Below are 17,908 nucleotides of genomic sequence, written 5' to 3'. Positions count from 1 at the left end.
AATACTGCTGTAAAATCATATCTCTGTTCTTTTTTTCAAAATACACTGGGTCATCTCTTGAAAGTTTTTCCATTGTCACATGGCTGCAGTTAATTCCATAGATTTTCTCTATATTGGGCTCCATCACATCATTCCAGTCCAGAAGATTATCCATGCCATTGATAACTTTATCTCTAGAATCTTCATTAATTTCTTCAGAGATAACATTGAGTTCCAAACAATAGATTTTATTTCTAAAGTCCATAGACTCCAAATCTTGTTCCTGTTCCACGTTTGTTCCAATCTCCGGGATCTCCTCTCTCACAGGGACCCCTGTTCCAGTCTCCAGGGTCTCCTCTCTCACAGGGACCCCTGTTCCAGTCTCCAGGGTCTCCTCTCTCACAAGGACCCCTAAGTCTTTAATCTCCTGTGTCTCCAAACAATAGATTTTGTTTCTAAAGTCCATAGACTCCAAATCTTTTTCCTGTTCCACGTTTGTTCCAATCTCCGGGGTCTCCTCTCTCACAGGGACCCCTTCCAGGGTCACCTCTCTCACAGGGACCCCTATATCTTTAATCTCCTGCTTCATTTTACTCAATTCAATTTTCAGCTCCTTACAACCCTGTCGCAGGTTTTGTTTCGTTATCTCAATCTCATCCATTATTTTCTGAAACATAGTTATTTCCAGATTCTCAGCCACTTTCTTAATTGCCATTTTAAAAGAAAAATATAGGAAAACCACTTCTTATTTCAGCAACAATTGGGTTAATACTCCAAACTTGGTGACATCACAGTATAAACAGAGCAGACAGCCTTATCTCTCCATGCTTAAGTAAACAAAATGCAGTTCCCAGGATCGAAACAATTAATGGCGGTCGTCAGGAAACAGATTCGTCAAAATAAAATAGACCAAAAAGAGAGTAGTCTCAGACAATATAATATTCTTCAAAATAAAAATCTGGAATAGAAATCCCTCTTCTGTGTATATCTTTAGAATGCAAATCCAGGACAGCTTTTTGCAACAAAAACAGAGATAAGCTATTAATTAGTGAGTAGCAGAGAGAAGTTATGGCTCCCCAGTGAGATGTCAAAAACCGATCAATCTGGCAAATCTCTTTTAAACAGCAACAATTTAAGTCAAGTAAAAGAAAAATATAGAAAGAAGGGTGCTTGCCTGTTAGTGCGTTCTCTCTTAGAAGATAAGATGAACGTTCGCTTTATCAGATAGAGCTTGTTGTTGAAAATCCGTCCCACCTTCGTCGGCTGGACCTCGTCCCATAAATTAATGAGATCTGGTCGTCCCAACAAAAATAGGCTTTGAGGTTAATCTCTTCGTTTCTCCCTACCCGGGAGAAGTTTAATCAGTCAAAAAAAAAAAAATCTGACTGATATATCTGAATAAGCTTCTTTTGAGGCAGGAGCCCGTCTCAAAAGCAGGCACAGGCTAAGTCACCCTTCCCGGAAACCCACCCCTTTTCTGTTCTATGTAATTGGGATAGTAGTGTGAAAAGCCATAACTCTGAGATGTGGTTGAAAGATTTACTTGCATGTGGAAATGTTTTCATGTGTTTCTTGGTATAGAGATTCTGCTGTTGATTAAACTGCTTCTGGACTGTATTTGCCACAACATTTTAAACTTAATCAGTGTTGCCTTATGTATTGACAAACTCAGAGACTTCATTCTACACACAACCTGATGGAACTTCTGGCTGCAAAGCATCCTGGAATAGCACCGACTTTACGCGATGGCAAACTTCAGGAAGAGGTGATTGTCCATTGTGTGTGCTTCAATGTGTTGAGAAATACTTACTGCAGAATACCTTGGAAGATAATGTAATTTGTTACAGGATAGCTTCAGGGCCTTTTACAAAAATGCTTACAAATTCTAGGGTCGGATGCAAAGAAATTACCTGTTTTTAATTCAGCTGCCACATCTTTCCAGATGCACCTGTAGTGCACTCTCATGGTCACATTAGTCAATGACAAGCTGCAACAACAAATGAATAACTTTCTACGGGAGACTGCTGTGCATAGCTTCTTCTGCTGTGTGGAGTTTCTTCATCATACCTTCATCCAGGCTATTCTTGCAGGGTTAATACTGTTTACCTTCTCAAACATCCACTAACCATACTGGGCTGTTACCTCTTTCTATTAAGATCAGTAATCATGCAAGTGTCACAAAATAAAGCTTGCAGTAATGATCATAAGTTTAAAGGACTGCATTTAAGAAATGAGAACAGGGCAGATCAAGTCAGGGCCAGTCATTGCGTAACTGGAACAGAACTGAGATTTAGCAAGGTTGGAATATAACTGGCTGGGGTAGCTAAAGCCTAGACAACAGAGAAATAGGGTTAATTAGCAAGGCAGGAATGCACACATAAGAACATAAGAAGAGCTTCTTAACCAATTCCTTATCCACAAGAGGACCTCTCCTCTTATTCCATGACTGCTAAGCTTCCTCAGAAGCCTTTGGTGAGGTACCTTGTCAAACGCTTTTTGAAAGTCTAAGTACACTATGTCCACTGGATCACCTCTATCTATATGCTTGTTGACACTCTCAAAGAATTCTAATAGGTTACTGAGACAGGACTTTCCCTTGCAGAAGCCATGCTGGCTCTGCTTCAGCAAGGCTTGTTCTTCTATGTGCTTAGTTAATCTAGCTTTAATAATACTTTCTACCAGTTTTCCAGGGACAGAAATTAAGCTAACTGGCCTGTAATTTCCGGGATCCCCTCTGGATCTCTTTTTGAAGATTGGCGTTACATTTGCCACTTTCCAGTCCTCAGGCACGGAGGAGGACCCGAGGGACAAGTTACATATTTTAGTTAGCAGATCAGCAATTTCACCTTTGAGTTCTTTGAGAACTCTCGGGTTAATAAATTAGATGTTTGAAGTCAAGCCAAGTCACTGTCACAGATGATCAGAACTGAGCATGACCCCCCCCTGATCTGTTTTGGGGCCTGATCTGGCACATCAGAGTAGCCCTGATCTGAACCGGTTGAGGGGCCTTGCACAATATTTAATTAAGGTTTAAACATGCAGTTGGGGCGAGGGGGCTTTCTTTACATTAACATCTGGTCATTTTGCTGTTGCTGTTGAAACTACTACTACTTAATATGTTCTAGCACCAATAATGTGATAGACAGACACAGTGGTGTGTGGGTCTCTGGCCAGAGTTGAAATTCACAGTGTTAAAGGCAATTATCCATATCAGTTGTATGGACACACAACTTTTTTTAATTCTCCAGAGTAGGTATATTTAGTAAATTATGCCTGTTGATGATGATACTTGGATATTCCAAGTATGAATATCCTTTCGATAGTTAGTGAAGCTGTGTAAGTTTCTTTATGTTCTAGGAATAAAGGTGGTCCTTATGGAAACATTCCCTGTAGTTGGTCAGTCCTGCTTATTATGGGTTGCCCATGAATGCCTTTGGATTCTTTCTATAGATTTTGTTGTGGATGCAACCATGTAGCTCACATGTGATGCTAGTTTAGCATTGTGGCCATTTATGTTGTGGCCTTTCTGGAGAGTGAAAGTAATTAAAAATGGCCTAACACCTTTGTAGAAAACATAGTACATTAAAAAAAATCACTGGTAATACTGAATCAACTGTAACTAACCATGTTATCAGCATTTAGAGGCTTTCTGTCAAAGATGCAACTAATTTATTTATCATTCAAATACAGTGTGAGCAACTCCGTCAACATTATATGAGTAAATCGAATGCAGAAGTCTCTGAAGCCCACCAGGCTTTGCAACCAGTTGTGCAAGTGATCCATGAACTCCAGAAGAAAGTAAGATTATAGTAATATATTTGGTATGCCTTTTGACTATATGTGCAAAGATTGCTTACTGCAACAAACTGGTTCATGAAAAGTGTTCTGGAGAATTGACATTTAATGGGTTGTATCCAGTGCTGCCATTCTGTTCATGCAATAGATGTCCATGTGCACACAGAACTCTCTCCAGAGGGTTGGAGGACCCTCCAGAGTAGATTTGAGGGGGGGGCATGGGAGGAAAAGAGGAAAGTGAAGTCCAATTCTACAAGTCCACTTGTGCTGCATTGGATACAACCCAGTGTATTGTTCCTCCATAGAGTTTCTGTGGAATAATGTTCATGTTGTTTCTCTCTGCCCCTTTCTTGTCATTAAATATTGAGAGAAACTTGTTTTCCCTCTTTGCATGAATTGGCCAGTGAAGATGCAAATTAAAAGCTTAACCATAAGGAAACTTTAGAAATATTTAAACTTGCCAAAAAAAAGATAGATAAAAGCAAATTTTATTTATCTCATTTATATTCCACTCCACCAGAGAACTCAGCCTCACAATGTTGATATAAGATAAGAGAGCATTACTGACATAAGGTCATGAACAAGGACCGGAATCCATACCGCTCGAGTCTAGTCTGACACTCTGTCCGCTGTTGCACTCTGTGAAGGGTACAATTCATGGGATGATGGTGAACACTGATAGCTGTGTTCAGATATCACAGTAAACCATAATTCAGTGCTAGTGAATGAACCTTGGGCTTGCACACAATTCTCATTTGGAATGACTTTTAGAAGGAGTTCGGAAGCTTCACTTCCATTTTTACTTAACCATGGCTTTTTGTTTCATTCAAATCAACAAATTGTCAGTTTAAAAGAAACCTGCACTTTCCTCATTGGAGGAGGGAGTGTGAGTCTAAGGCTTGCCTAGGCTCATTCACCTCTCACTAAACTCAGGCTTGTTGTGACATCCAAATACAGCCACTATGTGACTTTCTCATTGCATGACATTTGCATTCATTTCTTGAAATGTAGGTTAAGCAATGGCTTATACTGGAGCAACGAACAGCATCTTTAAGGGCAGTATCATTTGTATAAGCCTTAAAAGATGCTATTGCCCTTGAAGATGCTATGTTTCTATATAACTAATAAAAAGCAGTGCTCTAGATGAGACTTACCTTTCTAAGAAGCTAATTATTTTTAGGCAAGAATACCTCAACACATTAATTCACTTTTTGCAGTCTAGCTGTTCAGGGAAGCTCTTAGGAAATAATTTATCAAAATAACTCTTCCAGTTTCAAGCCTATTAAGACTGCATTTTGGGGTGAAGAAGAAGATGAAGTGCACATATCATTAAATATTTATGCCCACCTCATTAGACTGTTTCCACAGTTTCAATCATTCCTCATTTATTTTTTCATTGTTGACCTAACTACAGATTTTCTCTTTCTTTTAAAAGCTTTTCATGTAACTAAATCTTGGCAGAAAAAGAATAAAAGATTTACACTACAACAAAAAATAAGTATTCTTTCTCTCGCAGAAATTACTTAGATGTATTTGATATTTTTAAAAATAGGTTTTGAAGTTATCTAAGGTGACTGCAATGTGTCAAGATTTACCTGGGAGAAATCTGCTTGTGTTTCCCAGCCATAGCTTGATCTCACAATTGTTTTCTGAAGGGTTTACTACTAATGTGATATGAAAGAATAGAAAACAAGATTTATGGCACACTTATATTTGGACACATCTTCTGTCCTACCCCTAGGTACGCTCCACTTCACCTTGGTGGTTGGATGTGATCCAGTCAGCAATACAATATGCCATTGATGAGGAGCTTGTTCAACGGGTGCAAAATGATCTAACCAGCAACTACAAACAGCAAAGTAATAAGCTCTCTATGGCAGACAAGTAAGTTAGCCACTATAAACTAAGGTTGCTTATCATAGATTGATATTTTCAAGGCTACCCAGTTTGTTCCAGCACATATACCCATATTGCAGGCATTGCTTGCTTGAAAACAATTAAACATATAAAAATGTTTCAAACAGATGAGCCTAAATGTAAAACTTGTTTTTTAAAATGTACGTCTTCTGTTTCTCAGTACATTCATTTAAATCTACTTAGTTATTTTAGTTTGTAATGTATGCTAGGTTCTTCTTTCACAAGAATAAAATTATACTGTATTCATCAGAATTGCATTTTGGGTGCATATGGTGGTGATGTTACTAGTTTTTGAGATAATATACTGGATTCATTCATCGCTTTAGCAGGTATTTAGTTCTGGAGCTATAACTTCACAGTTTTTTTATATTAAATTGTTTTACTCCTGAAGCACCATTTTCCAGTAATAAATTTAACAAATCAGTTTAGTCATTGGTAAGTATACTCCCACTGTTGGTGTAGAATAGTTTATAAATGAATGTTGATGTATGCTTTGCATTGGATGTGCTTTTTCAAAGAACTGCACTTGTCTTATTTAAGCACATTACTTGTCGTATAGGCTACTCTCAGAAGCAGCTCTGCATTGTGCCAAAAGTGATAAGCAGGAATGGTATGCAAGCAGTTTGTAACATACTCGGTTCTGATTGCTCTCCCTCTGAACAGTCTCATGCTGTTCTGTCAGAGCAAGCTACATCCATTTTATGGGCCGTGAGTCAATACAGTGATTCCAAAATACAGGAATACCCCGCATTAACGTACTCAATGGGTCCAGAGCAAGTACGTAAACCAAAAATGTACTTAAAGTGAAGCACTACCTTTTTTCACTTGCGCCGCCACTGTGCCACCTCTCCTTCACGCAGAGCCTCAAAGCCCCGCGCTAAAGCCTCTGCTGCTGTGCTGTGGCGCCTCTGCTGCTGCGCCGCCACGCTCCCAGCTGATTGCGATCGCGCCTCCCAGCTGATCGCGATCGCGTCTCTTTCCACACACCCCCACGCACCGAAAGAACAGGCCACAACCCAAGTTTAAGTGTCCGTTCTTGCGAAGCAAGCATACGTAAACGGGAATGGTGCTACTGTAAGTAGGTCCGTACTTGCGAGTGTCCTTAAAGTGAAGGTCCGTATAGCGGGGTATCTATAAAGTTTTGACTCTTTTTGTCTCTTTTTTTTGCTAGATTCCGTGACTGTAGAGGCCTTCAATACCTGCTCACAACTCAAATGGAAGAAGTGAAGAAATTCCAGAAACTTGTAAGAGAGGCTGTGAAAAATCTGGAGGGCCCTCCTTCAAAAGAGGTTATTGAGGCTGCCACCATCTGCCATCTGCGGCCTGTGAGATTACCCCTAAACAAGTAAGTGTAAAAACATATTTGGGGGGTGCAAAAAAGCCCATCCTGGACCCATTGGTTTGTGACAATTATCGACCGGTTGCAAATACCCCAACTTAGGGAAAGTGATTGAGAGGGTTGTGGCACAGCAATTGCAAATACCTTTGGATGAAACAGGCTATCTTGACCCATTCCAATCTGGGTTCAGGCCTAGTTATGGGACTGAATCGGCCTTGGTCACACTGATGGAAGACCTATATTGGGAAAAGGACAGGGGGAGTGTGACTGTGTTATTCTTACATAATTTCTCAGCGGCTTTTGATACCATTGACCATGGTATCCTTCTGGGCCGACTTGGTGAGATGGGTATCTGAGGCACTGTTTTACAGAAGTTCCAATCCTATCTCCAAGGTTCTTTTCAGAGAATAGCATTGGGAGATTATCTTTTGGACCCTGGGCATCGTGCTGTGGGGTGTTGCAGGGCACCATCTTGTCCCCCATGCTGTTTAGCATATATATGAAGCCCTTGGGAGCAGTCATCAGGAGATTTGGAGTGAGGTGTCAGCAGTACGCTGATTATACCCAGCTCTTATTTCTTTCTAAGGTCTGAATCGGGAGAGGCCGTGCAAGCCCTGGACCGCTGCCTGGACTTGGTGGTGGGCTGGATGAGGGCCAATAAACTGAGTCTGAATCCTAGCAAGACGGAGCTGGTGGTTCCCGAGTTCAGATAATTGGTCAGTTGCCTGCTTTGGATGGGGTTGTACTCCCTCTGAAAGAGCAGGTCTGTACTCTGGGGGTGCTTCCAGATCCATCTTTGTTGCTAGAGGCCCAGGTGACCTCAGTGGCTAGGAGTGCCTTTTACCAGCTTTGACTGGTAAGACAGCTGTGGCTATTTCTGGACCGGGATAGCCTGACCACTGTTGGCCATGCATTGGTAACCTCCAGGCTGGATTACTGTAATGCGCTCTATGTGGGGCTACCCTTGAGGTTGGTCCAGAAGCTGCAGCTGGTGGAAAATGCAGCAGTGAGACTGCTCACTGGGGCAGGGTGTCACCAGCATGTCACCCCACTGCTGAAAGAATTGCACTGGTTACCTATTAGCTACCGGGCTAAGTTCAAGGTTCTGGTTTTGGTGTACAGAGCCCTATACAGCTTGGGACCAGGATACCTGGAAGACCGTCTTATCCCTTATATACCCAATTGATCACTGTGCTCTGCAGGTGAGGGCCTTCTGCAGATGCCATCTTAGCAGGAATTATGTTCTGCACAACATAGGAAACAGACCTTTCGTGTAGTGGCACCTGTCCTTTGGAATTCCCTCACCTTAAATATTGGACAGGCGCCATCTCTGTTATCTTTTCAACGCCTACCGAAGACCTTCCTCTTTCAACAAACCTTTTAAGAAGAGACCTTATCCCAGTCTGTATCTGTGTTGGAATTGGTTTTTAATATGTTTTTAAGCCTTTTAAAAAAATAAATAAATAAAATTATACCTCTGTCATTGAGATTCACATTAGCTTTTCTTCTGATATCAAGGCACATACCCTGCAACTGAAGTAAAGCAATAGAAGGTGTATATATAACCTCAATATATTTTTCTTACTCATTAAATTTCTCATTGAGCATCTCAGTGGAGTTTGTAAATCTTTTATTTATGGGAAGAATGGTCCTGCCAAATTTGGGTATTAATTTGCTTACTGATTTTCTAAAATGCTTCTCTTTGTAATATCTTGTATTCCAGCTGTGTCTTCTGTAAGGCTGATGAATTGTTCACAGAGTACGAGTCAAAACTGTTCTCGCATACGTAAGTATTTCTTCTTCTTTTTATGCACTTGTGATGAAAGAAAACTTCTATTCATAGATAAGAAAGCAGTTTCTGCTCGGACAAAATTCACCAAAGATGTGTCTACCTTCTGTATCCTTTCTGGTGCAGAAACAGAGTTCCTTCTCTTTGAAAACTATTTCACCTCTTGAGAGTACACAGCTCAGGTAGATTTTGCACTTTGTTGCTATGTTCTTGTACGGAGAATTGGTATTAGTTTTTTAAACAAGGTCACTACATCCACTTCTAAAATAAATACTATTATTGCGTGTTTTGAACAATACAACATAACAGACTTGTGATAACAGTTACAAATCAAAACCAAACAATATTTGCTCCACTTCAATAGTGTCTTGTGTATGCCACATCTCTTAAAAAATTATATAGAAAATGAAAGCACTGTGGCTTCTGTTTGTCCATTATCTTTGGTTTTAAGAGTCATACGGTGTTCAGATATGGTGACAACTCTAATGCTTCTACATCATTTAAGTGTAAAAGGACAGATGGCGATCTTTGAAGAAATGATAGAAGATGAAGAAGGCCTAGTTGATGATCGGTTGCCTACTACAAGCAGAGGTCTCTGGGCAGCAAGTGAAACTGAGCGCTCCTTGAAAGCCATATTGTCGTTTGCCAAAGCTCATCGAATAGATGCCAAGGCAATTGAAGAGGGCGGCATCTTCTTGGAACTTTTTGAAGCATGGAAAAAAGAATATAAGGTACCACAACAAGAAGAAATCTTGGCAAAAAGTTCTGAACATAAGGAACTTTTTGAGTTGATTTTTAGACATATAGATGACTCGTGCATATCAGTCATATCCTTCTATATATTTGTAAACCATCTTTCCATTAAATGTGCTTTAAAGCAGTTTACTGACAGCAGTCATAAAACACAAAATATATAACAATTATATTGTCAACATATCAAGAAGGTTCAATAATAATTTCATACAATTATAATTCATTCAATAAAGAACAAGGATGGTAATAATACATATCAAATATAACCACAACTTTTCAAAACAATTCATTTCATGTGTGTGAGCAGTATATATATTCTCACTGATATATCTTTGGCTCTGCATAGAATTGTCACAGACCTACCACTACCCTTTGCATTTCATAGCCTTCTGGCTTCACTGTCCATAATTGGGGTTTTTTGTGTGTATGCATGTAACGTAGATATTCTCAGTGGACAAATATATAGCTAACACTTATGGATCCAAGAGGTTCAGGTCTAATGTATGAAAGGTTATGCCACAATAAACTGGTTAATCTGCAAAGAGTTCTTTGGTATAGATATTTTAAATTTAGGTTACGTTAGGCTAAAAGGCTCGTTTTGAGATACTGCTCCTAGTTCTTCCTTCCAGGATGGAAGTTTTGTCATATAGGAAGTCAAATTACTGAAACTAATCAGCCATTTATGATGTTAACATGCATCTAGTGTTGAAAGTGGGGAACAAATTGTCTCTTCACATACAATTGCTTTGAGGACACATATGGAGGCCTGTTACCAGTGACAAAAAAATACCATATGTTTGTATCTCCCATCTGTCCATTACTAGTAATCTTTCAGTTGGCCATGTAGGCTTTGCAGTACCGTACCCAGGCCTCAAATTCTGTACTGCATGGTAGCATTATTTAAAAATGAGACCACTGGCAAGTGTGGATTAATACGTATAATTTTCATCCAGTATCCTCTCACCTAGAATTTGATGACTGTGAAGGCATTTTAAGTTAATATAGTTCTTTATTCCTCAAACTATAGCTATTAGATTATTAAATGACTTGTGCAGTTCAATGGCTGAGAGAATCAGTTTTAAACTAGGAGGCTGTAGGTAAAATCTTATTACACAGCTATGAGAGTGGCTTTATACTTTAGTCAGCTGGTGCAAAATGCGTGGATTTTTCGCATTTCGCAATGTTAAATTGAAAATACCCTCCCCTCGGCATTCTGATCTTTCCCATAACCTCATTTCAAAACAAAACCTTACAAAACTTATAGTCCTGAACTCAGAAACGCTTGCTTAACAACCCTCTAAATTTTCATGGTGATACACAAAACAGAGAATCACGAGTTCAAAGTGTAAAAAGAGAGGGGGGAAAACCAGAGCCCTTTTGGACTTTTTTCTGTCAGAGTTCTCATAATCTGTTGAAATTAATTAAAAATCAGCCATGTTCACAGAGTATGTGTAATCCTATTACTGACCTTGCTCCATACTCTGAACTTCATCTTCTGCAGTTTAAACGTTAAAAAAAATGCCTGGCTGATTTTTAATTAATTTAAGAAATTTTGGCTTCAATTCAATGATAATGTTGGGCATGCTCAGTAAGAACCAACTGTCAGTATTCTAAAAGCCAGACTACCAGCTGCTGGACTTGCCTAATCAGGGGGTCACACTCGCAACAGACTTTGATTTCAAGTGAGACAGTCATGGCTTCCTCCAGAGAATCCTGGGAAGTGTAGTTTGTGAAAGGTACTGAGAGAAGAATCCTATTCTCCTGACAGAGCTCCAGTGTCTAGAGTGGTTTGAAGCTCTGTGAGTGGAAAAGGGCATCTCCTAGCAAGTCTCAGCACCTTTCACGAACTACACTTCCCAGGATTCTTTGGGTGAAGCCATGACTGCCTAAAGTTAAATAAGAGTCTGGTGTGGATGTGGCCAGGGATAGCTTTGGTTGAAATTTGGGTGGGAGGCTACATGTGCCTGCTGTAGAATAAAAAGGTGGGGGAAATGCTGAAAAAGAATGATACTGTTCACAGTGTCTTCCTTTTGGAAAGGAAAGGAGCTTCCCCTCTTTCCCAGTGCCCACCCACCCAATCCCCTTCCCTCCCCTTACTGCCCTCGCCCCTCCCCCAGGTCAGTTTCACCTATCCTAAGCACGATTGCACAGGAGTAAATCTCACAGAACTCAAAAAGCATGAAAATGATCAAACCTGCCCTCCCATCCTCCTCCCTCCTATCCCCCACCCTCTTGCCCCTTCCCTCTCCCTTCCTTCACCCCTCCCCTTTCCCCGTCCTCCCCTCTCCCCGTCCTCCTACCCCATGGTCAGTTTTACCTATCCTATCCTAGGACTACAACCTGGGAGACTAGGGTTCAAATCCCCACACAGCCATGAAGCTCACTGGGTGACTTTGGGCCAGTCACTGCCTCTCAGCCTCAGAGGAAGGCAATGGTATACCACCTCTGAATACCACTTACTATTCATAGGGTTGCCATAAGTCGGAATCGACTTGAAGGCAGTCCATTTCATTTTCAAGCAAGTAAATCCCACTGAACTCAATAAGTATGCAAATGATCAAACCTCCCCTCCTCCTCCCTCCCATCACCTCCTTTTTGTCCCTTCCTCCTCCTTCCCCCTCCCATTCCTTCTGCTCCCCTCTCCTTCTTCTTCTCTCTACTGTCCCTTCCCCTTCCTACTCCCCATGATCAGTTTTACCTATCCTAGCCATGATTGCACAGGGGTAAATCCCATTGAACTCAGTAAGCATGCAAATGATCAGACCTGCCTTTTCCCTCCTTTCCCTCTCCTCTCGCTTCCTCCTTCCTTTTCTCCCCCCTTCCTTTTTCCTCCTCTCCTGCTCACTCCAGGCTTCCCTCCCCATGGTCAGTTTTACCTATCCTAAGCATGATTGCACGGGTGTAAATCCCATTGAACTCAATAAACATGCAAATGATCAAACCTGCTCTCCACCACCTTCTACCTGCTCCCATCCCCCTCCTCCCCTGTCCCCTGTGGACAGTTTCACCTATCCTAAGCATGATTGCAGGGGAGTAAATCCCGCTGAACTGAATAAGCATGCAAATGATCAATCCATTCTTAGCAAACTTGCACAGGATCCCATTTCTTATCTCCGGGATTAAAAAGCAGGGAAATTCACTAATAGGCAAAAAGAAACCTTGCCGTTTAAGAATGTACCTATAGCCCACAGATATATCTATCAAACTTTTAAAAGCAGGGAAATTGGACAGCTATAGTGAATACACCAGGGGAGCAGGAGACCTGACCTCTCTGAGATATTGTACAGCCCTACAAATTTGTCAAAATGCAAACACAATTTGGGTTGGTCTTTCACAGTCCAATCCACTTACTGTGTAGCTTGGAAGAATTGGGTAGCATGTGCCTCTGAGCATATGGTGAGTGGGGGCAACACCTGCAGTCAGTCCAAAGAACAGAAGACACGGGTCATGCTGATTTTGTTTTAGCAGGAAGAAAGCAACAATATTAAAACAGTTGATATCGTTCAGATAGTCACTTTGTCATTAAGAAAGTTGCTTTAGTTCTAGTATCTATACATTTTTGAACATAATATTCCATTATCAATTAAGCACAGATTTTCAAACAGGAAATGTTGATATCATTCAGATAGTCACTTTAAATATGTTTGATTTACTTTGCAATTTTAGTGAAGTTTCCTATAGTAATTCATTTTCTTTTGCTTCTGTTTCTGTGAATATGTGAAGTGCAACAACACTTTGCAACACTAAAAAAAAGCTCCAAAAACAATTGTGAACTAATGGCACTGACTGTTCTGCAGAATAGTTTCCAATGGACATGAGGAGTGTCTCCGTTTGCACAAGATAAAACAGTGGGAGGTGAAATATATTCCAGCAAAATTCTAGGTGTGCTATATATTTTTAATTGACCATGCCCACCTTTCCTTAAGTGAAGTAGTTTAAGCATAGCAGGCTGAAAACATTCATCTTGGGCAGGCCAAGTTTGTTCTTTCCAACAGATAGAGCCATTGCTTAAGTAGCAACATATTATAATCAGTCTGATTTTACATCAAACTGCAGTTTCAGCTTCAACTGTTAATGCACCCAAAATAGAAATAGAGAATAATCTCCAGTTTGAAACAAAAAAAGGCTATCTTCACCATCATACGACATTGACCAATAAAAAAGCTTTGAAATTAATAAAAATAAATTTAACACATATTTCTACGAAGAATAATGAGAGAAATATAATTTTCTAGGTTAGATTCTCTGTAGAACCAGTAGTAACACAGAAAAGAAGCAAAGTAAGAAGAACACCAACAAACAGACAAAAATGTAATTCTCCATCTTTGGAGATGGCCGGTGTTTCCACCACTCACCATATGCTCAGAGGCACATGTGACTAAATTCTTCCAAGCTACACAGGAAGTGGATTGGACTGTGAAAGACCAACCCAAATTGTGTTTGCATTTTGACAAATTTATAGTGCGGTACAGTATCTCGGAGAAGAGGTCAGGTCTCCTGCTCCCCTGGTGTATTCACTATAGCTGCCCAATTTCCCTGCTTTTTAAAGTTTGATAGAAATATCTATTGGCTATAGGTACATTTTTAAACCACAAGGTTTTTTGCCTATTAGTGAATCTTACTCATAAATTACGTAGCCTTAAGGAAGAGGTGGTTGGTTCTATATCTTCTATTTTGGATTATCATTCTGGCTTATTTTACTAGGTAGTTATAAGAATTGAGATAATATATATGCTAATTTATTTATATAAATAAATAATTGGCTGGGATTTTCCCATAGTTTTGCTTTGCTATTTGGGGGGAAGGGGCTTTTTATTCTGTCTTTGGGCCTATTTTTGAAAACCAGGAATTATGTTTGCTTAGTTTTGCAAAAATAGATGGTTCTTCACTCATCGTTAAAGTACCATTTCTAGTTTACTGCAACTTTCACCTATGTACCATTGAGAGGGTATGTGTATGTGTTGCAGTGTATTTGTGTAGCAAAAAAGTACAGCAATTTTACAGAATTAAGCTGTAATTTTCCATTAGGTTTTTCTGCCTATGTTATTTTGAAATCATTAGTATCGAGACAACAAATTATTTGTTAACCACAGCCTCCAGTTGTTTTGATGATGATGTTTTTCAAACCTTACCTTCAGCTGCTTCATGAATATTGGATGGTGCTAAGAGATCACGTGTCTGCTATTGATGAACTTGCCATGGCTACAGAACGGCTTAGAGTGCGTCATCCAGAAGAGCCAAAACCGAACCACCCTGTTCTTCACATAATAGAACCGCATGAGGTGACAAGAGTTTGTGTAACAGTAGTGCTGCTTCAGTCATCATTGAGGACTACACTTGCCACTAAATAGAACTTAAAAACTCAGTCCTGCTGTTTGTTGCTTGTTCTTTTTGAAGCATCTGTTCATTGCTGTGGGATTAGAGATCACTTAGACCACCAAATGTATTTTGTGTTTATTATATTATATCTATAGATTGCCTTAATTATCTCCCTGCCTAGGTAGTTTTCAATAAAAACGCATTAAAGCAGTTCACAGTTAAAATTATACAAACTAAATCCAAAAACAGCAGCAGCAGCTAGACAATCAAATCACATATGTGGCAAATAATCTGTCCTCCTCCGGAACCTTCTGTATGCTGAAAATGGTATATATTTGGGGCTGAGAGAGAGGTGGCATTTCATAATTTCTCCTTAATTAGTTAATAGTAACACTTGAGATGATAGTTTATGTTACACTGTGAACTCTGTTCAAAAAATAGTAATGAAACATTCCTAAAGAGTAAAATTGCTTTTTAAGGTAGAACAAAATCGAGTGAAACTTTTGAATGACAAAGCAGTTGCCAAATCACAGCTTCAGAAGAAATTGGGCCAGCTCCTCTACCTCACTAATTTAGAAAAGGTAAGGTTGATCTGCCCCATTTCTATGTTACACTAATATGGAACCCCTACCTTGTAGACATTATTTTCTCTTTAGTCTTCCCTTGTATTAATTGAATATCTAATGAAAGAGACTAAGTAGTTATTCCTGCTTTGCATTCTCCTCAAAGAGCCAGTGGGAACTGTGACAAGAAAAAACTTTGCTGAGGTTCTGCAGATTTCATCTCATTCCTTCAAGTATGTTCAATATTGATTTAAAGAATATAGGACAAACTAGGCCATGTACAACTGCAGAAACTTACTGCAGATGTTTGGATAACTATGCCTGGAAGCAGCAGCCCTTCCAGATTGTGCTTTCTAGCTGTAAAATATATACGGGCTTTTAACCTTCATGGGAGAGCCAGTGTGGCATAGTGGTTAGAGTGTTGGACTACGACCTGGGAGACCAGGGTTCGAATCCCCGCACTGGGTGATCTTGGGCCAGTCATTGCCTCTCAGCCTCAGAGAAAGGCAATGAAACCACCTCTGAATGCTGCTTACCAAGAAAACCCTATTCATAGGGTCGCCATAAATTGGGATTAACCTTCACAGAATTGATTTGAAACACTGCAAACAGCGTCAGTTAAAAAAAAATCTGATTCTTCCTTAATTTCAACTTTGTAATTTTTAAATCATCATCTTGGTTCAGAGAACTATGCAAGTCATTCTGTGTACAAAATGGGATTCTTTCTCATATACAATAGCCTACCATACTACATGGCCAGCTGGTTTTGATTCTCAGGGAAGTTCCAAAAACATTTTACAGTGAGGAAGATGGCTGTTGCCTACATTATAAAGAGGCAGAAGTCTCATTGAGCTTGTGCATGCTCTTGGACACACCTAAAACTCTGGATTGCATTGCAAAACCATGTCTGAGAATTACCCTCTGATGGTCCCTTGGAAACATGAACGAAGAACTGTAGTTGGTGAATACAAACTAGTTTTTTATATTTCCTTTAAAATAGCTCTCGTATCAGTCCTAAACCTGTTTTAATGTGGCTCTCATACCAACCCTAAAGTTGATAACTGAATCTCAGGCAGCGTTTTCTTTTAGTTTTATAATTCTGAAAAATAATTGGCTTGGATCCAAAGATGCTCTTTTGCTAGTAGAAAGATTAACGGTCTCTTGACCTTGGGAGAGAGCACAGCATGAGAAACCCCAAATCCACAGAAGATTTTTCTACTTGCATAAGCTCATTAAGATCTTTTTTAAATCGACAATCAGAGTTTATATCCTACAGCTCAGGAATGGGGAACCTTTTTGACTCCAGGGACCTGATCTTTATTGGCCTCATCCCATGGGCAAACTTTGACAGATGAGTTGGTAGACAACTTGTCAATCACGTGACATTATGATCTCATGATTCACAATTGGGTTGTCCTTCCCACTTGTCAGAATACCTTGCATAGGGTTCCCAAGATTGGGAACCACAGTGCAAAGGGCATTGCTATTCTATGCAAACCTCCCCACACTGCTCCTTTCTATCTCCATTGTTGGAGGTGGAAAGGAGATATGCAGGGTGGCTTGAAGCAGTGCTGAAAGGGAGAAGCAGTTTCCATTGAGCAATACGTGCTCCTAATGCCCATTAGCTTATGGGCAGCTGGGAGTGTGCCTTGCTCCAGCAAAAGAACAATTGAGAGCCTATTTTAAGCTTCCGATTGTTCCTTTGAAGTCCCTCCCATACTTGTGCCATACCTGATGCAGACACATCTTTTTATAGTGTCTCTCAAGTCAAAAACATCTTACAGTTTTCCAGAGGAACTATCTTAAATCTCAGTCATTTGTTTTTTTAAGGTCAAGCTGCCTGAGGTTTAAGCTATTTTTGGCTTGAGAGAGACTATAAAAAGAATGTCTCCACATTTTATCTTCACTCCCATGGGGCTTGCAATATAAGCAGCCGCGCTCTCTCCGGATCAGGACCGCCATGGACGGCCGGGGGTCGCAGAAGATCAGCACCGGGACAACCATTATGGCTGTGGAGTTTGACGGAGGGGTTGTGGTGGGATCTGACTCCAGAGTGTCTGCAGGGCAGTCTGTGGTAAACTGCGTCTTCAACAAACTGGCGCGCCTGCATGACCGGATTTACTGTGCGCTCTCTGGGTCGGCGGCTGATGCCCAGGCCATTGCCGATACGGTGCACTACCAGCTGGAGCTGCACAGGAAATGAATTGAGAGTCAACATGGTGTGGCTAACAGTAAGCCTCGTTGAAATCGATGGGATTTTTTTAAGTAGAAATATACAGGATTGTGCGGCACATTAGCAGCCATTTGTTAACTTTCTTGTGTGTAATTGCTGTTTTTTAATAATGTTATTTGTTATTTAATTTTGTAAATTGTATTATTTTATGGATGTATTCCTGCATTTGTGTTTTTTTGTAAGCCACCTTGAGGGCCTTTTGGCCATAAGGTGGGGTATGT

General features: G+C 40.2%; 1 protein-coding gene across 3 annotated transcripts in view; it reads left to right on the top strand.

Annotated features, from left to right (window-relative positions):
* Window positions 1-17,908, top strand: part of SHPRH (SNF2 histone linker PHD RING helicase) — a 71,530-nt gene that overhangs the window by 41,284 nt on the left and 12,338 nt on the right. For all 3 annotated transcript variants that reach the window (XR_009762279.1, XM_061624052.1, XM_061624051.1), the window contains 8 exons: window positions 1,652-1,744; window positions 3,670-3,777; window positions 5,516-5,658; window positions 6,863-7,036; window positions 8,754-8,816; window positions 9,325-9,550; window positions 14,711-14,854; window positions 15,371-15,472. Coding sequence is in view for 2 of the 3 variants with exons in the window: in XM_061624052.1 (XP_061480036.1) it covers window positions 1,652-1,744; window positions 3,670-3,777; window positions 5,516-5,658; window positions 6,863-7,036; window positions 8,754-8,816; window positions 9,325-9,550; window positions 14,711-14,854; window positions 15,371-15,472 (1,053 nt within the window). In the remaining variant the exon portion in view is untranslated. The remainder of the gene's footprint in view (window positions 1-1,651; window positions 1,745-3,669; window positions 3,778-5,515; window positions 5,659-6,862; window positions 7,037-8,753; window positions 8,817-9,324; window positions 9,551-14,710; window positions 14,855-15,370; window positions 15,473-17,908) is intronic.

This window comes from Rhineura floridana, chromosome 4 (assembly GCF_030035675.1).
Source record: "Rhineura floridana isolate rRhiFlo1 chromosome 4, rRhiFlo1.hap2, whole genome shotgun sequence".
In the NCBI taxonomy this organism is placed as follows: domain Eukaryota; kingdom Metazoa; phylum Chordata; class Lepidosauria; order Squamata; family Rhineuridae; genus Rhineura; species Rhineura floridana.
This window is presented reverse-complemented; position numbering and strand designations above follow the sequence as displayed.